This window comes from Anastrepha obliqua, chromosome 6 (assembly GCF_027943255.1).
Source record: "Anastrepha obliqua isolate idAnaObli1 chromosome 6, idAnaObli1_1.0, whole genome shotgun sequence".
In the NCBI taxonomy this organism is placed as follows: domain Eukaryota; kingdom Metazoa; phylum Arthropoda; class Insecta; order Diptera; family Tephritidae; genus Anastrepha; species Anastrepha obliqua.
The window spans coordinates 40,421,636-40,448,055 of NC_072897.1; the positions used below are offsets into that span (position 1 = coordinate 40,421,636).

Sequence of the window (26,420 nt, forward strand, 5' to 3'; positions counted from 1 at the left end):
CAGGTGTCTGCATGGGTGAGGCCTACGGTGACACCCAAGCAGAAACTGCTTGCCGAGCATTTTGTTATGCTCCTTAACCGGGAGCATGTGCGCCTCGTCATGTAGGTGGTGAATAGGGGACATCAGAAGACATCCTGTCGCGGTCCTGATGGCAGTATTCTGGCAGGTCTGAAGCTTCGTCCACTGCGTATCACTGGTTCCAGGCGACCAGACAGGCGCGGCATAGTTCAGAACCGGTCGGCCTATTGCTTTGAAAGTCGACAGCAACATTTCTTTGTCTTTGCCCCAAGTGCTGCCGGCAAGCGACTTGAGGACCTTGTTGCGATTCTGTACTCTCGTTGCAATAGCGGTTGTGTGCGCCGAGAAGGAGAGCAAGCTGTCAAAGGTGACTCCCAAAATTCTGGGGTTGTTTATCGTCGGAATTGGGGTATCATCGACGTGAACCTGACGTGGCAGCTTGACCTCCTTTGTCCAGGTGGTAAATAGGGTCGCCGTGGATTTCGTGGGAGAAAGTTTTAAGTTTCTCGCAGTGAAGAAGCGAGAAAGGCGGGCGAGGTAGTCGTTTACTTTTGAGCATAGGCCATCAATGTCATTGCCCGACGCCATTATCGTGCAGTCGTCGGCATATGAGACCAGTGAGACTCCCTCTGGTGGCTGGGGGAGTTTCGAAATATAGAAATTAAAAAGCAAGGGTGAAAGGACACCACCCTGCGGTACTCCTTGCTTTATTTTTCTTTGTTTTGAAGTTTGGTCTCGAAATACTACCGACGAGTGACGACCACTCAGGTAGTTCGCGGTCCACCTCTTCAGCCCTGGCGGGAGTGTCGACTGTAAAATGTCATCTAGTAGCGTGGCGTGGCTGACTGTGTCGAAAGCCTTTTGTAGGTCCAACGCTACTAGGACAGTCCTCTCGCAGGGGCGGTTTTGGTTAAGGCCGCGGTTTACCTGGGTGTTTATGACGGTGAGTGCCGTGGTGGTACTGTGCACTCTACGGAAACCATGCTGGTGTGGGGCTGGAGTCAGGTGTTGAGTGAGGAGTGGGAGTAGAAGGGCCTCAAGTGTCTTCACTACTGGGGAAAGGAGAGTTATCGGACGATAAGACTCCCCTTGGTTGGCGGGTTTCCCAGGCTTCAGCAGTGGGACCACTCTCCCTAATTTCCACTTATCAGGAATGATGAGAGTGGCCATAGACAGGTTGAAGACCTTTGTGAGATATTCTACTCCCAATGGACCCAGCTTTTTCAGCATCAGCATGTTTAGTCCGTCAGGGCCAATGGCTTTTGATGGTTTCATGTGTTTGATGGCCCCCTGAACCTCGTCGCTGGTGAAAGTAAGCGGTGCACTGTTGTAGGGCAGTTTGTGCAGCCGTCTGGTGGCACAACGCTTGGATCTGTCGACCGGAGGATGCAATATAAATTGCCGGCTAAAGTAGCTCGCGCATCTCTTCGGGTCCGACGAAGTACGACCGTTGAAGGTGATATCCACCTTGTCATTGTGCTTCGTCGGGTTCGACAGGGACCTTACGGTGGACCAGAGCTTGCTCACACCAGAGGTGAAGTTACAGGACTTCAGATGCTCTACCCATTTGGTCCGCTTATGTTGAGTGACCAGTTGCCGGATCTCCAAATTGAGATCCTTTATACGAGGATCCCCGGGATCGGCCTGGCGTAGACGGTCACGCTCGTTTGCCATAACGGCTGCTTCAGCTGGGAAATTGGGACGTAATTCCCGGATCCGTCCAGCAGGTATGAAGCGAGCCGCGGCGGCTGTAATCGCCTTGCGGAATGCGCGTTCGCCTGCGCGCACATCGGTGGGAGTGGGTAGGGCTGCGAAGATGTTCTCGGTAAATTCCGCGAACCTGGTCCAATCGGCTTTGTTAAAGTTGATATATGACCGATGATCCGCGGAAACAAAATCGGCGGGTCTCTCGATCGAGATGATAATGGGCAAGTGGTCTGATGCAAGCGATAGCATAGGTCGCCAGGTTATGCTATTTATCAGACCAGCGCTAGCAATTGTTATGTCAGGCGAGCTGCTACAATTGCCCACTACCCTAGTGGGGGCGTCGTCGTTTACAGTGCTGAACGTCGAATCGTCTATCTGCTCTGCCAATAGCTGTCCCCTACGATCATTTGGCAGGCTTGAATGTCAAAGATCGTGATGCGCGTTAAAGTCACCTACTACCAATCGGTTTTCTCCCCTGATGAGCGCACCAATATCGGGGAGATATCCTGCCGGGCAGCAGGTGACAGGGGGTATATAAATATTATAAATTTCGAGCTCGGCATCGCCTGACCGGACAGCTATACCTTGACGTTCTAAGGTGCTGTCCCTGCGGTCGATGCCTTCATCAATAAGACGATACTGCACTGAATGGTGTACTATGAACGCTAGGCCACCACCGTTGTCTCGCTCGCGGTCCTTTCGGTGCACGTTATAGCCGTCCCTGGTAATCAGGGGGGAGCTAGCGTGCAGTTTTGTCTCTTGGACCGCAGCTATCTTAATTCCGAACCGATTCATGAAGTCGACTATTTCGTCAATCTTGCTCGTTAGTCCGTTACAGTTCAGTTGCAAAAGCTTGAAGCTTCGCGGGAGGGTCGTCGTAATTCGGGGGGTGAGGGATGCGTGATGTTGTCTGCGTTGGACCTGCTGTGCGTTCCGCAAAATGGGGAGTGGCCTGATGTTGTCGGGAGGCCGCGCCACGGGGGGCGGTTGCGGGTGCAGAGCTCTGCAGCAGGGGGCAACGTAGTCGCGTGTCCACTCACGGGTGGTGTGCAGGCCGGAGCACCTCCGAAAGTGACACCAGCTACTGCAAGAACTGCATTTGACAGTTGTCAAGTTCCGAGGTACTACGGTCTGGCACACGGAGCAGACTGTGCGGGGGACCAAGAGCTGCTGGTTTGTCCCCGCACTGGGGTAGGAGCAGGAGGGTTGTGGGTTGGAAAGGGAGTCGTGTTGCTCTTGGGGGCTCCTGGCCGTTGAGGTGTTGTTAGTGGCGGCAGTGTGATGTGCCGGCACTGAGGGCAGTGTCGCCGTAGAGGCGGTGACCGCCTGTGGGCGGGAGCAACACGTGGCCACATACCTTGTGGACCACTCCCTGTGAGTCTTAGGGCCTGAACAGGTCTTAAGATGGCACCACCCGTTGCACTGGTTACACCTAACCGAGGTGGAGTTCGGGTGGAGCCGTTTGTGGCAAATGCAGCAGTAAAATACTTCAGGTCCGGGGTTGGGTTCGACGCCAGCCCGGAAGAGAAGTATTTGGAGCAAACTGGCTGCAATGAGTTGCTCCTGTGACGAAAGGTTTAGGGTAAAATACGGTGCACTAGACAGGGCTAGTGTACTGGGGCGGCAGCCCTTGGTCGGGAATAAAAACCCGAGTCATTCCGGTAACGTAGAACCGGCTGCCATGGGAATGTCGCTGTGCTTCGTCGGGTTCGTCGGTGGACCAAAGCTTACTCACCCCAGAGGTGAACTTGCAGGACTTTAAATGTTCTTCCCATTTGTTCCGCTTATGTCGGGTTACCAGTTGCCGTATCTCGAAATTGAGATCCTTCATCCGAGGACCCCGGGATCGGCCTGGCGTAAGCGATCACTCTCGTTCGCCAGAACAGCCGCTTCAGCTGGGAAATTAGGACGTATGTCCTGGATCCTTCCAGCGGGTATGAAGCGAGCAGCAGCAGCTGTGATCGCCTTGCGGAATGCGCGTTCACCTGCGCGCACATCGGTGGTGATGGGGAGAGCGGCGAAGATGTCTTCAGTAAATTCCACGAATCTGGTCCAATCAGCTTTGTTAAAGTTGATGTATGACCGGTAATCCGCAAAAACAAAGTCGGCAGGTTTCTCGATCGAGATGATAATGGGCAAGTGGTCTGATGCAAGCGATAGCATAGGTCCCCAGGTTATGCTATTTATCAAACCTGCGCTAGCAATTGTGATGTCAGGCGAGCTGCTGCAATTGCTCACTACCCTAGTGGGGCATCGTCGTTTACAGTGCTGAATGTCGAACCGTCTATCTGCTCTGCCAATAACTGTCCCCTACAATCATTTGGCAGGCTTGAATGCCAAAGAAAGTAACATTCTAAGGTGCTATCCCTGCGGTCGATGCCTTCAGCGATGAGACGATACTGCACTGTATGGTGGACTATAAACTCTAAGCCTCCACCGTAGTCTCGCTCGCGATCCTTTCTCTGCACATTGTAGCCGTCCCTGGTGATCAGGGGGGTTTTCTCTCTTGGACCGCAGCTATCTTGATACCATGTCGACAGGGGGCTACGAAGTCGCCTGTCCACTCTCGGGTGGTGCGCAGGCCAGAGTACCTACGAAAGTGGCACCAGCCATTGCATGAATTGCACTGGACTGTTGTCAGGTTCCGAGGGACCCTGGTCTGACACACGGAGCAGATGGTGCGGGGGAGCAAGAGCTGCTGGTTTGTCCCCGCACTGGGATAGGAGCAGGAGGGTTATGGGTCAGGGGGGGAGTTGTGTTGCGCCTGAGAGTTCCTTACCGTTGAGGTATTGTTGATGGCGGCAGTTTGAAGTGCCGACACTGAGGACGGTAGTGCCGTTGAGGCAGGAGCCGCCTAATGGTGGAAGCAACACGTGGCCACAAACCTTGTGGACCACTTCCTGTTAGTCTTAAGGCCTGAACAGGTCTTAAGATGGTACCACCCGTTGCACTTATTGCATCTAACCGAGGTGGAGTTCGGGTGAAGCCGTTTGTGCAAGGGATTGCTCCTGTGACGAGAGATTGGGGGTGGGATACGGTACACCAGACAGGGCTAGTTTACTGGGGCGGCAACCCTTGGTCGGGAAAAACCTGAATCATTCCGCTAACGTAGAACCGGCTGCCATGGTAGGGTGAGTTGATGATCATTCTTAATATTTTTGACTGAAATCGTCGTAAAAAACTTGGTCGGTAGCAAGCTGATTGGATGAAACGAATCGATACAAACTGAAGTTTTTTGCCAGGTTTGAGGACCATTTTAATTTGAGCCACTTTCCATTGAGCAGGAAAAGTTCCAGTTAGTATTATTGCATTAAATAAATACGTTAACAGAGTAACTCCATTTTCTGGGAGCTCTTTGAGTACTTTGGCTGTAAATACTCTTTTTAAGTGCGGAGAAAATGTCGCTACTCAGCCCATTCATTACTTTTCATTCGAAGGGCAGGTAGCACGAGTATAGAGCTTTTTATATTTCGAGCACCCTTCCTGAGCGAATCTGCCATTTTTTCTTGCAATCCGTTTTTCTTGTAGTTTTCCTTAAATACTGGGAGAAATTTGTAGCGCCTTTTTTGGGAATGTGATGGGCGAGGTTGAATTCTCAGCAGCTTGTCGTAAGCAGCAGTTTAAATTTTTAACAGCTTCAGCAATATCAATTTCCGTTTTTAGTGGGAGTTTTAAATTTATCGTTGATGATACTAGATATCGAAAATGATTCCAATCAGTTTTGTTATTATGGAGGTAACATTGGGCGGGTGTATCGGCAAGGGGGTTATGAAGCTCAATCTTGACGGCAAAATGGTGAGAGGAGCGCTCGAAGCAGCTGCTGCACTTGAAGTCACCAGGTGTGATACCTTTTACGACGCAAAAATCGATCAAGTCAGGATTTTTTTCAAATCCGATGGGCAATACGTTGGGGAACCCGATGATATAGATATTAAATTTAATTTGTTAATAGCTGCATAAAGTTGCCGGCCTTTAGGGGCTGTAAGGCGGAGCCCAAATATGTGTATTTTGCGTTATAGTCACCTCCAGTGAGAAATCTGCTTCCTAGGGTTGAGAAAAACTTTTCGTACCCTTCTGATTTAACTGCATGCTTGGGCGGACTATATATTGCTACGATTATAATTGGGCCTTTTTAGCCTTCTACAGTTATATTAGTGGCTTGAATAGCTTCCGTGCAGTAGGAGTTAATTAAATTGTGTTTAATGATATTTTTATTGTCGGGGTGCAATGTATGATAGAGTTTATAATTTGGGATTTTTAAATATCTCTTCTGCGTGAAATGGGTTTCCGATATTAGGAGAATATCGATATTCTGGGAATTTAGCAGTGCTTTAATCTCGAGCACGTGTTTAGATAGCCCGTTGACTTTGCATAATATGATATTTATGGTATCGAAGAGTTGGAGTTTTTAGTCGTAAGGGAAATAAGTATGGTCATCATTGGCATCTTTTGCTGCATATTGGGATCTTTCGGCTGGCTGGTGATGTGTATTGGATCAGATACGACAGAGTAGGTCGGTTTCCTTTAAAAATTTGTAAATTTTTTTAATGTTATCTTCAGTGACATCTTTTAAAAAATGAAGAGGATCTGCGTTGCTGAGGTGGTGATGCCTTTGAGAAGCAAGTTCTGAGCAGGATACAAGTAGATGATGCACACTGACTGTGGCTTGGCAGAAGGGGCAGGGGTTGAATGTATTACCCTGTAATAGGTGTACGCTAGTAATTAAGGTGTGCCCAATACGGAGTCGTGTGTATGGGGTAATGTGGTTGGTGGGTACCGATAATGGATAGGAAGGTTTTATACGTTTGGGGTTAATGTTCGAATAATGGTGTTTTGCACCTCCTTGGCAATATTGGTCAATTTTGGCTTGCTTTTGAGAATTTTTCGGCTTGCATGGGATTTCTTTCGGCCTCTTTTTTGATTCGACCATTTTTCATTCCTTCCCTATGGGTTCAGTTGAAGCGGATGGGGGGAATATTACCATTTTGTTAGCTATATAAATGCTTCTGCTGATTCCCAAGGCTATCAAAATTGTTGGGTGAATTTGCATTGGGTGAGATGCATTGAAACCTTCAGGGAGAAGTTAGGGATTTTTGTTGTATTTGAAGCAGTTGTTGTTGTTGTTGTTGTTGTTGTTGCTGCTGTTGTTTATCTATTTATTAATGTGATTGTGGTTGACTACCCCGGATATGTGGGGAGTGTGCAATACCCATTCTTTATTTATTTGGATATATTAGTTTCTATTAGTTTCGGCCGCCGTAGCCGAATGGGTTGGTGCGTGATTACCATTCGGAATTCAAAGAGAGGTCGTTGGTTCGAATCTCGGTGAAAGCAAAATTAATAAAAACATTTTTCTAATAGCGGTCGGTCCTCGGCAGGCAATGGCAAACCTCTGAGTGTATTTCTGCCATGAAAAAGCTCCCCATAAAAATATCTGCCGTTCGGAGTCGGCTTGAAACTGTAGGTCCCTTCATTTGTGGAACAACATCAAGACGCACGCCACAAATAGGAGGAGGAGGTCGGCCAAACACCTAACAGAAGTGTACGCGCCAATTATTTATTTTTATTTTTTTTTAATATTTTAGTTCGATACTTTTATTCAGCCGCACTAACTATAATACGCAGGAACTTACAAAATACATTCATATTTTTAGACCGAGCTTATTCAGCTAGTTGAATTCGGAAAGTAACTATGCTTGAGACTCAGCTGTTTTTTTTTGTTGATTTTATGATTTTGTTGTTGTTGTATCTGCTTCAGTTCCAGCGGCAAACGGTTAAAACAGCAAAAAAATGCTTGTTTATTCGCTATTTTACCCAAACCTCATTCGCCACCGAGTGAGAATTTTTTCACCCCTCGGATTAGCACAAACTTTGTGAAATTTTCACTTTAGACACAGCGATTTTAAAATATTTGATTATTTGCTTAATTGTTCACTTCCTCGAGGTTTAAAGTTGCCTGACCTTTTTAAGCTTTATGAACAATGAAATTATTTTTAATTTTTGCGACGCATATACAGTACGAGAACATATATATGTATATATATATATATAGGTATATTTATATAATTGGCGCGTACACCCTTTTTGGGTGTTTGGCCGAGCTCCTCCTCCTATTTGTGGTGTGCCGAATGGCAGAAATACACTCGGAGGTTTGCCATTGCCTTCCGAGGGGCAACCGCTAGTAGAAAAATGTTTTTCTTAATTTTGGTGGTTCACCGAGATTCGAACCTAAGTTCACTTTGTGAATTCCGAATGGTAGTCACGACCCACCCTATTCGGCTACGACGAGTACATATATGTACATATGTAAACAAATTTAAAAGATAATACTCAGAAACGATTGGGAATTTACACTCACTATGACAATGTCGAGGTTATCACAAAGATGGTCGGGTAGTGTTCGCTTCACGACTTCCTCTTCAGACATTCCATTAAAGCGGTCATGTTTTTTACGCTCCTTCGCCTTTAGTAGACCTGTGAAAGCATTTTCATTCGAATTCAAACCTGGGTTATCAGCAAGGCTGCATAAAAAAACACACACGTACATTTACAAACAGTTTACCTCCCAGATAAAGGAAAATACTCACTTAGATTCTAATTCCCTGCTAGGACCAGCTGTTCCTGAAGTATTGTTATTTCCTGTAATCAATTGTAATGATAATGGCAGTGCTCCATCGGCAACTGGCTGAATTTTTTTTTTGCGACCCCGTTTCTTTTGTGGAGGTCTTAAAATCGCATTACTCTCATTGAAAAGAAATTGGGACGGCTGTGTTGTCAATTGCTGCGGCAATTGTGTGTGCTGTTGTAGGTGGTGATCTAACAATTGCTGTTGTTCCAGTTGTTCCCCCTCGGACAGCATATTCGCAGCAGCGGTTGGAAGCTTTATTTTCAGACTATAACCCATTGATTCCTGTAATTCGCTATTACCTGCATGCAATAGCTGTTGCTGCTGGGACTGTCGGTGTTGATGTTGCATATTAAACATTTCGTCTCCCTGCCCCAGTACACTTACTGTCGAACTCAGAAAAGCTACATCACTACTCTTAATCGCCTCATTATCGCCGTTAATTTGAGATTCTTGTACAATATTCGAGGCCCTATCATTTCTGGGGCTATTATCATTAGAAACAGCTGCCGTTGATGCAATTATTTCCTCCTCCATAAAAGCGAAGGGGTCTGTCGGTAGATTTGCGTTCGTATTGGCACATGTTGACATTTCTTCTGTGCGATTTTCAGCATTTCCAAGATCCTGATCTATTCTTTGTGCTAAAGGCTTGTTTTGTGATTGTTGCTGTTGATTAAGTTCATCACTAACACTATGTTGCCGCTGTTGCAGTTTTACTTGTTGCTCCTCACACTTAGGCGGTGGGATAAGGTTAATAGCATGCTGCATCTGATGTTGTGGCGTTACCGAGTGCGTTGAAGAGCTATGAGAATTCGGAGTAAGCACATCGCCGGCACTGGTCTCATAGCCATCATCTTGATTTTCGTGCTTGACATTGTTTGGCGAAAGACCACTGTAACAAAACATACATATTTTTACTTAATACTTCAGGAACAAACTTAAGAATTCGAAACAAATCAAGAACAAACAGAGATTATATAGTCCCAATCTAACGGGGATTATATAGCTGTCATAATATAATTTGATCAGGTCATTCTTCAAAAATTAGCACATAGAATCGGTTTTTAACGTAATATGCGAAAACTACTGGACCTGAAAGAATGTTATCACGTATTGCGAAGCAGACCTCCAGCGGTCTTCTGAGATTCATGTAACTCTTTTTATAAATTTGTTCTGTGTATTATAATAGGTTAAAGTCAATCCTGGCATAGTAAACTCATACTTTGCATGTGAAGGAAGCCTCACTGACACCATCTCTTCCTTCCCTGCCTTAACTCGTCTTACAACCCTTTGAGCTACCCTATTCGAAGCAACACAGTTGCTGAACCTGCCGGCAGATAACACCGACAATAGCAATTAATAATAATAATCGATTCTACGACAGTTCAACGTTACTAGAACAACCTGGATTTAAATCCCGCCACGGACCGTCACTCCAGCTGAATTTCCCAAACAATTTGGGAATTATTAATCAGGGCGAAGGTGATAATCACCTTGGGTGGTTGTGTTCGGTCGGACTCGAAGAGTTGCGCGAGCTATTTTAGCTTCCGATAAATATTGCATCCTTCGGTTGACAGATCCAAGCGTCGCCTGACACTAGTGATACGTCGCGGATGAAGCTTCAGACCTGCCAAGATACTGCAATAAGGACAACCACGGGATATCTTTTAATGTCTCCTTTACAATATCTTCACAGCGATCTACTATCACCTTTCTAAACTAGGGCCACCCGAATGACGTCATCGGAGTCCAACTACCACTCATCGCAGACAAAGAGCTTCAGCTTCCTTATGAGACCCTCGTCATCTAGTCCCAATCGCATTCAGGATATTGCATTAGGTTAAATTCCTACCAATCCAGTATTGAACGCTACATATTCAACATACCTGTATCCTGCATGTGAGGGTACTTCGCACTACACTGACCACCTATTTACGCGACCACTTAAACCCACTCATCTCACACCCCTTTCCCTTTGGACGCACCGCATCGAGATAGCATTTTTTTGGAGGATACCGTTAGATAAGTACTCCAACAAGAATAACACCAATTAGTAGACTAACTTAGTAAACCGCTTCTATAACAATAATATGTATTAACTATTTAACTAGCAACATACACTCAAACAATATGCTATAGTCAGTCAAACCTTTACCCGGAATATAATATATCTACTGAGCGATTCTAAATCAAATCGTTTCGGGAGGACGAAATATAATTAAATTGAAGAATCGATATTTGCATAGAAGTAATATTGTGAACGGTTTCAAATTAAAACATGTTTAACATATTATCGATCTGCCACCGCGTTACATCAGAGTCTATCCCAAAATCTGAAATTCCGCTCCTGTGAACTCTTTAGAGCCTATAAAAACTATAGGAAAAACGCTGGAAGCATAATAGACAGCACGGGAAATAATGGAAAAACGATGAAAACTCGGTATTGCATCTAAAGGCACAGCCGTGAAACATGCATTTGGCTTTCCGTGAAATGTTACTAGCAACATTGATTGTTAAATGAGAAGAAACGTCAAATTCATGAGCATCGCCCCAGAAGCCATTGGGAAATTTTGGTAAGAAAAGTGTTTTTAAACAAATCAGCACACATATATATTGACACAAAAAATATAAAAAGATTTACTTACACTCTTTGTGAAGACGTTTCGCTTAAAAATACCCTGTCTTCGGAGTATTCGAACTTAGGTACTTCACCCGCAAGCAAACTGTTTCACTCAATTTTAAATGGCGTCTTGCGCGGTGTTTTCTCTCCGTTAACTGATTAATGCTTTGCCATGAGATACATACGAAATTTCGTGGCAATGCAATTTACTTTATGGATTTTGATAGCCATTCCGCATGGAACGCGTACTTAATTAGTACTATGTTTAACGGTGGCAAAATCAATTTTGGCGAAGTTTGTGTACTGTGATGACAATATTCGATTATAAGTTGAATTGATTGCATGGTACAACTGCAACTTCTCACACGATTCAATATATTACCCAACTCCTTTCTGTTTAACTGCAATGGGGCCCCAAGAACTACTATTCTGGGCCTCCAGTATTAATAAGTCGAAGAAAGGTCGAATAGTTATTGTAAGCCAACACTCAGCGAATTAGTGAAGGACTGACAATTCAGGTAAGGCTCCGTAATGATTGATTGAATACCAGGGCATATTGAATACTCTGAAAAACCATAAAAAGCAGATAAATTGGAGAGATAAAATGTTGGACTGCCATTTAGTATCTTTATGGAATTCAACTCTGAGTGTTTAGTAAACACTTTCACGATATCGGATTGAGCAGACCATATAGAGAACTCTCCAAAGAGATCTCACTTTAGGAATGTGAAAAAATCGTACCTATTGGTTGGCGATATAGCTACCGCGTCGTCAACAGAGATCGTTTTCTTTCTATCGAAAATAATTCTCCTATTTAATCTTTCTAAACCAATATAACCTAATTTAATACATCACGATATTCGATCACGACATCTATATAAATAGCATAAGCAGCTAATTCTTTCTAAGCAAATATACTCTAATTTAAGACGTTTATAATTTCATTAAAGAGAAAACGCCTGCATCATTTCAGCCCTTAGTTATGTCATGGCATTGTTCCCTATACCTAATCGTATCGATCTCATAGATTGTCTCTATAATCAAACCCCTACCTCTACTTCAACACAACAAAAAAAGCAAAAGTACTTAAATGTTGGAACCAAACCATTAAAAAATATGTATTCATCTCAACTAACAGCCAGGGTCCAATTAGAGCTCTAGATATGTACTGGCCTATAAGATATATGAACTGATTGGGCTCCTGCTACGGCAGGCACCTTAACGCGATGCAGGGGCTTAATCGAATTTCAAAACCAATCCAGGCACCCGAAGGAATAGTTCAGACAATAGCTCACCCCAATGACTAGTACCGTTCCACGGTAGTCGGTTCTACGTTACCGGAACGACCCGGATTTATATCCGGCCAAGGACTTTAACTTCAGCAGCATTCCCCATATATGTATGGGAATGTTTATGCTGCTACAACAACAACTAGTACCTCTTGAGAACGATGACAAAGAGCTGCTACCTCCTAATCCAGGGCGTTATGCGTCGTCGTGCCCATTGGATGATTTGCAGCCAGGAGGTTAATTCGGCTATATCATAACGGTGCCTCCTCAACACCGCCCGAATTAAGGACAAACGGTGGCCTTACCGCGACAAGGGCGAACCCCTAACTCGGCGAACCCATTGAAATCCCCAATAAATTTTAAGACTGCTGAGCTTGCCTCCTCGAGCAGGCAGTCGTAAGAGCAAGAAGAATATAAATAAAGTCAAAACCAACAAACATAGCTACAACAAAAAGGGCAGTGGTATAAAGCTGGACAAACACCACCTCGAGCAAGCAGTCGTAAGAACAAAAAGAATATAAAAACAAAACCAACAAAAAAAACTACAACAAAAAATGCAGTGGTAAAAAGCTTGATAAACACCAGCTTGAGGGGCTCTCAGAGGCGGAAATGTCGTTATTTGAGAAACACGCCCGTGAAGCTGATAAACCATGTACCGGCCGTGGGGTGTACCACGAATCAGCCCTAGATACTGAAAGATCGAGTGGGTCAGTCACCAGAGATCCAACATCAAATACAGTGAGGCAAGGACATCCTCGAAAAGAAACAACTGCTACTACCACTACCAATTCTCGCCAACGAACGCCATCACCGTCGCTGCGTATCACAAGGCCGGATAACTTTCGGGCTAGTAACCGATCCGGAGCCATCTCCAGCGAGCAGATACCACCACACACATTCCCATGGCAGCCGGTTCTACGTTACAGGAATGACTCGGGCTTTTCCCGACCAAGGGCTGCGGCCCTAGTAAACTAGCCCAGTCTAGCGTACCGTATCCCACCCCAAATCTTTCGTCACAGGAGCAATCCATTGCAGCACGTTTGCTCCAAATACTTCTCTTCCGGGCTGGCGTCGAACCCAACCCCGGACCAGAAGTATTTTACTGCTGCATTTGCCATAAACGGCTCCACCCGAACTGCACCTCGGTTAGGTGTAATAAGTGCAACGGGTGGTGCCATCTTAAGACCTGCTCAAGCCTTAAGACTCACAGGGAGTGGTCCACAAGGTATGCGGCCACGTGTTGCCTCCGCCCTCAGGCGGCCCCTGCCTCAATGGCGATACTGCCCTCAGTGCCGGCACGTCAAACTGCCGCCACCAACAACACCTCAACGGTAAGGAGCTCCCACGTGCAACACAACTCCCTCACTGACCCACAACCCTCCTGCTCCTACCCCAGTGCGGGGACAAACCAGCAGCTCTTGGTCCCCCGCATAGTCTGCTCCGTGTGTCAGACCGTAGTTCCAAGGAACTTGACAACTGTCCAATGCAAATCCAGAGCTCTGCACCCACAACCGCCCCCAGTGGCGCGGCCGCCAGTCAACGTCAGGCCACTACAAATTTTGCGGAACGAACAGCAGGACCAACGTAGACAACTTCACGCATCCCTCACCCCTCGAGTTACGAGTATACTCCCGCGAAGCTCCAAGCTATTACAACTGAACTGCAACGGACTCACGAGCAATATTGACGAAATTGTCGACTTCATGAGCCGGTATGGTATCAAGATAGCTGCGGTCCAAGAGACAAAACTGCACGCTAGCTCCCCCCTGATTACCAGGGACGGCTACAACGTGCATAGAAAGGACTGCGAGCGAGACTACGGTGGTGGCCTAGCGTTTACAGTCCACCATTCAGTGCAGTATCGTCTCATCGATGAAGGCATCGACTGCAGGGACAGCACCTAAGAATGTCAAGGTATAGCTGTCCGGTCAGGCGATGCCGAGCTCGAAATTTATAATATCTATATACCCCCGTCACCTGCTGCCGGCAGGATATCTCCCTGATATTGGTTGCTCATCAGGGGAGAAAACCGATTGGTAGTAGGTGACTTTAACGCGCATCACGATCTTTGACATTCAAGCCTGCCAAATGATCGTAGGGGGCAGCTATTGGCAGAGCAGATAGACGATTCGACATTCAGCACTGTTAACGACGACGCCCCCACTAGGGTAGTGGGCAATTGCAGCAGCTCGCCTGACATCACAATTGCTAGCGCAAGTATGATAAATAGCACAACGACAAGGTGGATATCACCTTTAACGGTCGTACTTCGTCGGATCCGAAGAGATGCGCGAACTGCTTTAGCCCGCAATTTATACTGCATCCTCCGGCCGATAGATCCAAACGCTGTGCCACCAGACGGTTGCATAAACTGCCATACAACAGTGCACCGCTTGCTTTCTCCAGCGACGAGGTTCAGGGGGCCATCAAACATATGAAACCATCACAGGCCATTGGCCCTGAGGGACTAAACATGCTGATGCTGAAAAAGCTGGGTCCACTGGGAGTAGAATTTCTCACCAAGGCCTTCAATCTGTCTATGGCCACTCTCATCATTCCTGATAAGTGGAAATTAGGGAGAGTGGTCCCACTACTGAAGCCAGGGAAACCCGCCAACCTAGGGGAGTCTTATCGTCCGATTACTCTCCTTTCCCCAGTAGTGAAGACTCTTGAAGCCCTTCTACTCACACTCCTTACAGAACACCTGACCCCAGCCTCACACCAGCATGGTTTCCGAAGAGTGCACAGCACCACCACGGCACACACCGTCATAAGCACCCAGGTAAACCACGGACTTAACCAAAACCACCCCTGCGAGAGGACTGTCCTAGTAGCGTTGGATTTACAAAATGCTTTCGATACAGTCAGCCACGCCGCGCTACTAGATGACATTTTACAGTCGACACTCCCGCCAGGGCTGAAGAGGTGAACCGCGAACTACCTGAGTATTCGTCACTCGTCGGTGATATTTCGAGACCAAACGTCTAAACAGAGAAAAATTAAGCAGGGAGTACCGCAGGGTGGTGTCCTTTCACCCTTGCTTTTTAATTTCTACATTTCGAAACTTCCCCAGCCACCAAAGGGAGTCTCACTGGTCTCATACGCCGACGGGCCGTCGGGCAATGACATTGATGGCCTATGCTCTAAAGTAAACGACTACCTCGCCCGCCTTTCTCGCTTCTTCACTGCGAGAAACCTACCACTTTCTTCCACTAAATCCACGGCGACCCTTTTCACCACCTGGACAAAGGAGGTCACGCTGCAACTTCAGGTATACGTCGATGATACCCCAATACCGACGGTAAACAACCCCAGAATATTGGGAGTCACCTTTGACAGCTTGCTCTCCTTCTCAGCGCATACAACCGCTATTGCAACGAGACTACAGAATCGCAACAAGGTCCTCAAGTAACTTGCCGGCAGCACTTGGGGCATAGACAAAGAAATGTTGCTGTCGACTTTCAAAGCAATAGGGCGACCGGTTCTTAACTATGCTGCGCCTGTTTGGTCGCCTGGAACCAGTGATACGCAGTGGACGAAGCTCCAGACCTGCCAAAATACTGCAATTAAGACCGCGACAGGATGTCTCATGATGTCCCCCATACAACACCTGCACGACGAGGCTCATATGCTTCCTGTGAAAGAGCATAACAAACTGCTTAGTAAGCCGTTTCTGCTAGAGTGTCACCGTAGGCCTCACCCATCTGCTTGAGCCTGAGCCACCTCCCAGGCACATCAGGAGGCACTTCCTCAAGTACGTGGACGAGATCCTAGACAAAACAGACAGACCCCTCCAGGATCGGACAGTGTACAGACAGGCCATTAACGACATTCATCGGGAGACCCTTACCACCTTCCTAAGCTCCCGACCCCCGAATGCCGTTATCGGAGTCCAACCACCATCAATTGCAGACGAAGAGCTCCAGCTTCCCCGAGAGTCCCGCGTAACCTTGGCACAATTACGTTTTGGATACTGTAGCAGGTTAAACTCCTACTTATCCAGAATCGACCCCGACATACTAAACATATGTCCAGCATGTGAAGGCACCCCGCACGACACTAACCACCTTTTCACATGCCCCATCAAACCCACTCATCTAACACCTCTCTCCCTCTGAACCCAACCCGTCGAAACAGCTAGTTTCCTGGGATTAGCGTTAGATGAGCTAGACGAAGATGACCGGTGATTACACTACACTGACAGGGAAAGGTACTGCTAAAACAACAACAACAGCAGATACCACAAACCTCTCAGGCACTCAGAGTACGGGGAATCGTCCGACTCTAGTAGGGGAAAGGGTAGGCGGAGGAGGGGCAGACGCCCAACTTCTCGCGATCTGGACAACGGCGCATTGGACGACCTGAACAGAATGGGATTGATTGCTGCGGGGGCGAAATGGTACCTGCGCTATCTGGAGGAGGGCAAATCGCCAGAAGTAGCTCGCCAACTTGTGGAGCAACGGCCAAAGAATGAAGGGCAGGAAGAAAAAAGATTACACCTAAACTCGCCGCATAAAAAAGAAGCGGGAAACCAACAGAGCTAAGAAGCAGCGAGCACATCCATCGGCTCCTTCAGTGTGGCGCAGGGATCGACGGGATATTTCTCCCCCGACAGCCCCGCTGGATAATAATGGCCAGCAGACAAGCTCTCAAAGACATGCATTTGGTAGTGCTGCCTAATAAAGTAATTTGCGATATCTTGTAAGAGAGACCTAGAACATGGGTAGTGTTAAATAGAAACATTAACTATTTGTGCTTTACAGAGTTCTTAAACCAGGATCTGGTTGCGATCCAGGTGCAGCTGCTGGTGGACGGGACCCGCAGAGACGTCGAGGTGACATCGGCATATTTTTGGGCTATAATAGCACCGTTCGAACAGAAGAGGTACGGAGTTTGGTAATCTATTGTAACAGAAGGAAGCTACCACTCCTAATTGGATGTGATGCCAACTGTAAAAGAAAGGGTGCGTCTCTATTTGAGATTATTATCAGTAATGATCTATATGCAAAATATTGGGTGTACGCCAACATTCGGAACGAGGAATAGACAGGAAGTCCTTGATGTGACTTGATGAACTGGCTGAAAACTTGGTGTCAGGTTGGAAAGTTTGCTCCGAGCTTCCCTACAAGACCACAGGAACCTCCAGTATGAACTGGGAACAGAAGCCACTCAAGAAACTCCCAGAAATAACCCCAGGAACACTGACAAGTGTAGGAATATGCCGTCAGGTACTATAAACTATAATATAAAATATAACGCTAGAAGAAAAGGTAAACAGTCTCAGCGACTCAATTACTGCTGGTTTTAAGTGCAGCTGTCCTCAGACGAAACCAAAAGACAAAAATAACAAACTTCGAAAGGCGGTGCGAGTGAGAAGGCAATTTAATAAAGCCAAACGCACCTGATGCTGGGAATACGCCACCCTTCTAACCGCATACAGTAAGGAGATTAAAAAAAAGGAAAAGGGGTAGAAAAGCCCCCGTTGTGGCTAGGCTCCAAAAAGCTATGGGTAAGAAGAAAATAGATATTAAACTAGGCATCAAAAAGACAGACGGCACATATACATGCAATGAGGTGGAAAGAGCATGCGATTTGCTGGCTTAAAAGTTTTCCAGAAGCCGTAACTCAGATCCCGGGGTCTTATACGGTGCTTTTGAGGCCAACCCAATCGGCTTAACAATTGTTTACTCAGCAATTCATAAGATGGGCCGATAGCGATATAATGAAAGATGGTGTGCTGGGGAAGGTCTGGATATAAACCCGTTCAAAGCAACCATCATTCCTTTCACCAGGAAGAAAGTTTTACCAGGAATGAGAGATCAGCGCTTAACAGGCGTGTGGATTACGGGGGCGGTGCGGACCTGTCCTACATCTGCGATGAAGGTGATGCTTGAGCTGACACCGCTTCATACAGTTATTCAGCAATAAGACAAGCATACTCCGTTGAATATTACATCTAAAAACATGGAATTGCTGAGGCTGCAGCTCCCGTAGATGATATCGCTAAAATCATCAAAGTCGAAAGAAGTTCAGAATTGAACTGGAGGATAAAGTAAACTGGAGTAGACCTACATTTGAAATACAATTCCAGGAGTGTACCGTGCACTGGTACACAGATGGCTCAAATGCCACAAAAGGTATTGGCGCTAGAAAATACGGCCCGAGAACCAAGCGTTCTGTGGGTAGTTTTCGAAGCGGAGATGTATACCATATGTTTATGTGCAGAGATAAACTTATACAGACATTTCCAGAATGAGCGAATTGCAATTCTGAGCTACATCCGGGCGGCACTCAAGGCTCTATCATCCTGTGAGACTAAGTCCTCATTGGTCCTTGAGTGTATCGAGAAACTGTATCTACTGCGAACGCACAATCGCATCCGGTCAATTTAGGGAGGAAATAGCGGACACATTGGCAAGATGAAACTACAACCTCGTATTTAATAGAACCCGAACCCTTCCTTGCTATGGGACAACACACCATCAAAGAGAAGCTCAGGAGTGAAGAGCTAGGGCTAGCTAAGAGAGGTTTGCTGGCACAACACTGAATGTAGTGCTATAGCGCGGAGAAGGTTGAGACGTCTCGACCAATAGCATGCATAAGAAAGGCACATACGCCCAATCTAACCTAGCTCTATCTGGAGTTTAATAAGGGGACTGGGTCTGGATGATGTACCGTGATGAGTAGAAGGCACAAAAGATCATAAGGTCGAACTGCAAACCTCATGGAGAATCTAATATAATCCAAGGTGAATCCCTGCTTTTACATGCGATCGCAACTCAAAAACCACCCATAATAAATTGCATATATATAATATATCAATATTATGTGTAACTTACACATGTCCACAGAGTATGATAATCAATTTTTTCTTGTGTTAGAACAGGTTGGAATTTAAATTAAATAAGCAATGGCTTCTCATACACTACTCACAGTTTATAGGCTGCGTGCGGATCTTCTGAGAATTCGTCAATTATGAGGTCATCAATACTGGGTTGTGGACGATTCAATCGTTTGAAATCTGTTGGCGTGTGCTGTTGAGGTTGTTGTTGTTGCTGCGCCGATAGTAGCAAATTTGTAAGAAGGTGTTGCTGATGATGCTGTAAATTTTGTTGCTGTTGCTGATACTGGTGTTGCTGATATTCATGTTGTTGATGAGCGGCGTGATGTTGCTGTAGGCGACTCTGCTCGGCAGTATGGTGCAGATACGCAATCAAGTGTTGTTGGTGCTGGTCCTCGTTACGTTGCCGATCTAGACGCTGATTTTGTTGTTCTACTAAATGCTGTTGCGTCAGCTGCTGCTGTTGACGGTCTTGTAAATGTTGCGAGTGAGCTTGCGTATGCAGATGATGGCCGTGGGACGAAACGTGCTGCAGCACGTGTGATGTATCAATTTGTGCATGCTCACGATCATCACGATTTTGTTCCTGGCGCAGTTGATGCAATTCTTGTTGCAGTTGGTTTTGCCGATGAGCATGGATCTGATGTTGTTGCTGCTGCATTTGGTGGCATAACTGATTCTGCGTATAGTGCTGTATGCCTTCATTCAGCTGTCGTTGCTGGTGCGCTGTCATTTCTGCAGCATATCGATGCGTAGCCCCCAAAGATGTACAAGAATCATCGGGCTGGAGTCTAGTATAATGCTCGCTTGTTTGATTTTTTGGCTGCTGTTTATTCCCAGTGGTCGCACTATAATCAGTTTCGTGACCATTTGACTGCAATTGAAGTTTTGAGTTTGACCCGTTTTCACTTCTCCTAGTAATATCCAGGGTGCTTTCTACTTTATAGCACAAATCTGTTATAATCGGCAAGTGTGGCTCGTTTTGCGCCGCGGTATCTAAGACATTACAATCTTCGCTGTCACCAATGCTGTAGCGTCTGAATATTTCACTTGTATGAACCCATGAACTGTATGACTCATTCGTTGTTAAATTTTTGTTTTCAGTGCACGTGGAATACGTTTCTGTTAATATTTTCGACGGCCCTGGCGAGGCGTTCAGTTTATAAATTTCTTGAGACATTGGGTTCATATTGATAGCAGTTGTATTTAGTTCATGCGTCATATTTTTGCCGATTTCATTGCCATCAGCTTTATTTACAAGCATTTTCGCAGTGTTCATTATCGGTGTTGATGCCGGTGTCAGCGATGGCGCCGCCATTGCTTCTGCTGCTGCTATTATAGCATCTCTTTTAGGAATCTTGTTAGTAATATTTGATGAAACACAACCTTCAGTAGCCATAGTAATTGTAGAAGTAGTAGTAGTAGTAATAGTAGTAGTACTAGTAGTAGTAGTAGTAGTAGTAGTAGTAGTAGTAGTAGTAGTAGTAGTAGTAGTGGTAGTAGTAGTAGTAGTAGTAGAATTGGTTAAATTATTTCCAAATTTAAGAGTTGTATTTTCCGCTTTTATTGATGTTATTGCAAGCGAAAAAGATTCAGCCGGTAGGCAAAGGTTCTCGCTCCTGTCGTAACTGCACATAGATATCCCAACTATATTGCGATAACTATGATCATCAGCATGGATTAAACTATGTGTCCGATCCAAAGTATCGTTAGTATCATCCCCTCTGATCATATTGCTGACATGACCTTCCATAGTAATAGCGTTGTCGTCATCTTTTTCTTCGTTTTCGGTATTTTGACGCGTTTGCCTAGCTATTGCTTCCAAATCTCCAGCATTATCCACAACATTGACCGTACTAGTCCTTTCAATTCGATTGTTTATTGACACCAAATCTGACGTCGTTGTTTTTGCTGCCAGGTGGTGATAATGGGTTGGCTCTGTTCCCGTCACTTGTTTTGTTGACGTCGTTTGCAAAGATGTTTCTAAACACATTCTAACGGCATTAATAGACCTATCATCGCTTACATGTTGATCACCGTATAGCGTCTGATGTCCCCCATGTTCACCCGTATCGAGTGGACTTGATATATACCCTTGTTTGCTGTTCAAGTTCCCTCTCTTAAAATCACCATCACTGTTATTAGGTTCACCATTTTCTATGCCTGTGAACGGAAGTTCATTCTTGGAAGTATTTTCGGAATTTTTTTCATTTACAGTAAAATCACATATACGGCTTTGGGAGGCATTTTCGTGCTGCTTCGTGCTATTGGCCTCAATCTCGTTCGAATGTTTACTTTTTGCTGACACATCTTCTTCCGTTACTGATGCCCCAGTATCGAAGCAATAATTATGGCCCCGAAGCGCCAAACGGACTGGTGTTATTAAAGTTGTTGCACTTGATGCGTGAGTGATTTGCATGGCAGTACCAGCAGATTGGCTCAGGGCATATACAGTCTCACTGATATTTACCGGCGATTTCGTTCCTTCATGGCTAGCATGCGGCGATGAGCTAAGACGACGACTTTGCTGATGACGATGCGACATTTTGGTTTCAATGCCTGACAGTGCATTCTCTTCCCGAGCCGACTTATTTCTTGGTTTCGTCGGCAATACAATTTTCCCATCTATATTCATAGCGTCACGATCAGATTCATTAGCGTGAAACCTGTTATCCGTGGAAACTTTTTCTTTATCTTCAAATTCGGACACAATGTGCGTAAGAGACGAATTGATTAATGATGGTGAACGTGAATTTTCTGATATTTTTACTCTATTAGTATCGATGAGGCTTTTCATTGGATTATAGCTATGTTTGCTTAATGTGCCAACTTCATTAATTTCAGCGCTTTGTACAGCCCGCTCTTCATTGACAACACCGTCGTTATAAACTGCATCATTACCAAGCTCATTATCACAATCGGCACTTTCATTATGTTCGTCTTCGCCGTTGTCATCACTAAAATCGGAGCTAGAGAAACCTTGCTTTTTTGACAATCTCTGTTCAGTGCTCTTTCGCCATTTGCTGATCATTGTGTTGTCGCTCTGTTTTCGGTAAGAGTCTGCTTGCAGTATACGTTTGTGTTCCATAATGCTACACCCTTTCCCAATTTCTGTCGCCATACTTTCTTGCATACCACCAGAAAGTGAGGAGCGCAACCATTTTCTGGAAAGCGCATCACTTCCACTATTACTTGGGTTACTATTGCTACTGTTGCTGCTGCATTTAATTGCGTTCTCGGTCATAGGTTTCGATTTCTTCGCCAACACTGAGGCTATGTCACATAAGTATCCATGTTGTTCAATTTGTTGCTGTTGTAGTAGATGCTGTTTTTGGCGAGTTGTTCGGGTACAATCCTCGTCAGATAAATAACGCTTACGTTTTCGATCTCGTTCGTTTGTGTCCATTCTGCTGCTGCTGTTGTTTCTTACCGCAGCCGTGTTGCTTTTATCGTCGCTGTTGCTGATGCTGCCGATGCGGCTTTTACTACTAATACTGTCATTATTGACACATAACGCACCCTCATTGTCATCGCCAAAAGAAACGTTATCATCGCCCGAAGTGCTGCCGAAACTATTGCTTGGCAAAATCTTTGCAAATATTTTATTTCTCGCCATATTTGTGACACCGTCGTGTTGACTCATTTCGTGCACGGCTTTCAATGCTGCTACTATGGTTGTGGCTACGAGTGTTTGAGTTTTTGGTGTCGTATCGTTTTTTGCTTTTGTTAGTGTTGTTGAAGGTCTAATGTATTTAACATTATTGATATTGTCATTACTAGAATCAGAAGATATACCCTTTCTATTGTTTAAGTTAGAAGATGTGGGCTGCTGAAAAATTCTGTCGCTCGGATTTTCAGCGACAATTGGGATGAATTGTTTTTTTGTAATTTTGTTTATGTTTCTACTTTTACTGTTTTTTTTCCAACTGTTGGCGTTGATATTTCTAATTTCGTTTAAGGTATTAAATGTGGCTAATGTTGCAATCGTCTCAGGGTATAATGTTACCACATGCATATTTTTCCTGTGAAGAGAGTTGCAATCCTGACAACGGGTGACAACCGATACAGTTTCCGTTCCGGTTTTAAGCCAAAATCGGTCCACTGAACTGGTGTACCAAGTTTTTAGACGCCTTTCACCTAGCGACAAAGGCATACACAAATTTGTGTAAGTGCATCGAAACATACATATATGGGCGTCCGCTAGATCTGACAAATCCTAACAGAATTTATTCAAACAGCAATGGACAGAGAAATAAGTAGCTTACAGCTTACTTCGCTTAAAAATTTTACAACTTTGTTCTTAACTGTGAATGTTGCCTACTTCAATTGTTGCAACATATAACGGGAAAATAATCTCTCTACCAATATTGGTTACAAGCAATAAGCGCTTACGTCGAAAATCATGATTCTGAGTAAACCCACTTTAAACATCTGTTATTTTTCAGATGTCAATATGTTAAACCCATACGTATTTATTAATAATTACATAGGCGCCTAATCATACTACAGTTAATGCCAGCTCTCAATAAGATAGATAATATTTATCCTATTTGTGGTGTGCGTCTTGATGTTGTTCCACAAATGGAGGGGCCTACAGTTTCAAGCCGACTCCGAACGGCAGATATTTTTATGAGGAGCTTTTTCATGGCAGGAATAGACTCGGAGGTTTGCCATTGCCTGCCGAGGGGCGACCGCTATTAGAAAAATGTTTTTCTTAATTTTGGTGTTTCACCGATATTCGAACCTACGTTCTACGTAATCTACGCGGCCGCCTAATATTTTATTTAAGCGTACTTTATTTAAGCTATACTCTTTTTGCATTCGACATGTAAAGGAACACTAGGAAATTTAGCGAATTACGTGAAAAGCAACGGTTGATATAATCGTTTTGAGTTGAAAGCGCATAACTTTGCCAGACTTAATTAGTAGTGTTGTAAAAATATTATAAAATATTGGGTTGGGGAATAAGTTCATAGCGTTTTTATATTTTCCTTTATTTCACAGCGATTTGTTTGCTGTTTTGCAAAGGGTAAGTATTCATTAGATAGAGCTCTTTCTGTTCTATGTTAATTGCATTTTTGGGTTATGGAATTTTTTTGCTAGTTCTGAGGCTTAGAAATTAAATACCCAGGGGGCAAAAATCAACATTTTCGACACCTTCTCTTCTTCGCTTTTCCTCGAGGTCAAAAAGCTGCCGAAGCAGCCCGGAAAATTTGTGACGTGTATAGAGAAGGTGTCATAGGCGAGTTTACAGCACGGAAATGGTCTGCAAAGTTCAAAAATGGTGGCATTGACGTCGATGACACGTCCCACAGCGGAAGGCCTTCTGAATTTGATGAAGAACATCTCAAATGACTTTTCAAGGAGAACGGTCGCCGACACACTCCTGAAGTGGTGAAAAAAATAAACAGCAATCATAAAACGGTTCCCAATGACTTCCATCAATGGGATTTACCGAAAATTTGTAGGCTGGGTGCCTCACGAGCTCAACGAAAATAAACAAAGAAAGTCGCCCTAAATTTCTTCTCAGCATCTCCCCACCATCGAGCAACACACGGTCATAAACAACGCTTTTTGTACCGAATCGACTCGGGAGATGAGATATGATGCCTATAAATCATTATGAAGCAAAAAAGGATTGGGTGGCTCCAGGAGATACGCCAAAGCCGAAAATTAAGTCGGATCTTCACCAAAAGAAGATCATGACATGTGTTTGATGGAACTGGGAGGGCATGGTACTCTGGGAAATGCTCGAAAAGAATACCATGGTCAAGAAGCAGCTCTGCATTGTCCAGCTACACCGCGAGAGAAAGGCTATTCGACTGAAAAACGCTGATCGGCATGGTCAAACCATACATCTTCACGACAACGCCAGGCCTACTCTAAGAGCTCGACTGAGAGGCCCATCAGCATTCGTCGATATTTTTTGGATCCTTGTTAAGCGAAGGGCGTTACCTTCGATAACAAATAAAAAAATAAAAAAAAATAATTGGCGCGTACACTTCTGTTAGGTGTTTGGCCGAGCTCCTCCTCCTATTTGTGGTGTGCGTCTTGATGTTGTTCCACAAATGGAGGGACCTACAGTTTCAAGCCGACTCCGAACGGCAGATCTTTTTATGAGGAGCTTTTTCATGGCAGAAATACACTCGGAGGTTTGCCATTGCCTGCCGAGGGGCGACCGCTATTAGAAACATGTTTTTTTATTAATTTTGCTTTCACCGAGATTCGAACCAACGACCTCTCAGTGAATTCCGAATGGTGATCACGCACCAACCCATTCGGCTACGGCGGCCGCCTTTCGATAACAAATAGGTCCTTAGAAACTGGCCCAACAACTTCTTTGACACCCGACCAGGTGATTTTTGGCGGAACGGCATCAACAAATTGATCGGGAAGTGGGAAGAGGTTGTAAACAGCAACGGCGAATATATAACTGATTAGCTTCCTGATATAATTATTATTTTTTGATTAAATAAAAGTCTACGGTAAAAACGCTACGAACTTATTCCTCAACCTAATAATAGTAAAAGATACTACTGTGATTGGGCCCTGGAAAGTACTATTGAAATTCCAGCTAAACGTCATATATAGGTAATAGTAATAGAATATCTGATCTGTTTTGTTTTTTCTTGCGACTTGGTGGTTCCAATGACAAAGTGATCTTGTTATTTGCTGTTGTTTTCCTTGTTTGTTTATATTCTGATTCAAATTTTGACACTGAAACCACAACATTGCAAGAACAAAATACGTAAAAAATGACCATTTTGTTTTTGTGCGACTGCTATCACCTTGTATATTACTCACGTTTACAATTTTTCACTTTCAAAAATGGTCCTCGACCAAAAATCGTTTTTTAAACTAGTTTGAGGTCGCTGAAACCAAAAATGAATTTTTTTTTTCAAAGAACGGTTTCCGAGATATTCCCAAAAAACCTGTTTTCTGGGCAATAGTGCAGTTATTACCTGCAGTCTCGAAAACAGTGCGCGCCATTTCTTTGAAGTGCATAAATTTCGAAAGGCACACATATGACCTACATGGCAATATATAATTCGTGTCAATGGAAGTCGTAGTTTTCGCAAAACAGCTGTTGAAAGTAAAAAAAGTCATTTTTGACGATTTTTAATAAATTATCAAAGTTTATTAACTTTTTTCTAGAAAAAATTTTTTTTTTTATATCGACATAAGATAGGTTTTCTGAAAGACAATTTTCTCACCTACATTTTAAGCCTAAGTTTGTCCGAATCAACGAAAAATTGTAGAAGTTATAACATATTATGTGAATGAAGACAATTTCATCATCTGTCGTATATATAGGGTTGT

At 44.6% G+C, this 26,420-nt stretch overlaps 1 protein-coding gene across 3 annotated transcripts in view; it reads right to left on the reverse strand.

The window, feature by feature from the left end:
• The window catches only part of LOC129250849 (uncharacterized), a 166,730-nt gene that overhangs the window by 59,922 nt on the left and 80,388 nt on the right, over positions 1-26,420 (reverse strand). The window contains exons 3-5 of one of the 3 annotated variants that reach the window (XM_054890449.1): positions 19,193-23,122; positions 8,313-9,242; positions 8,084-8,246 (exon numbers count right to left, since the gene is read on the reverse strand). In XM_054890449.1, coding sequence (XP_054746424.1) covers positions 8,084-8,246; positions 8,313-9,242; positions 19,193-23,122 — 5,023 coding nt within the window. Of the gene's footprint in view, positions 1-8,083; positions 8,247-8,312; positions 9,243-19,192; positions 23,238-26,420 lie in introns of all 3 variants that reach the window. The other 2 variants (XM_054890451.1, XM_054890450.1) reach the window with 2 other exon arrangements.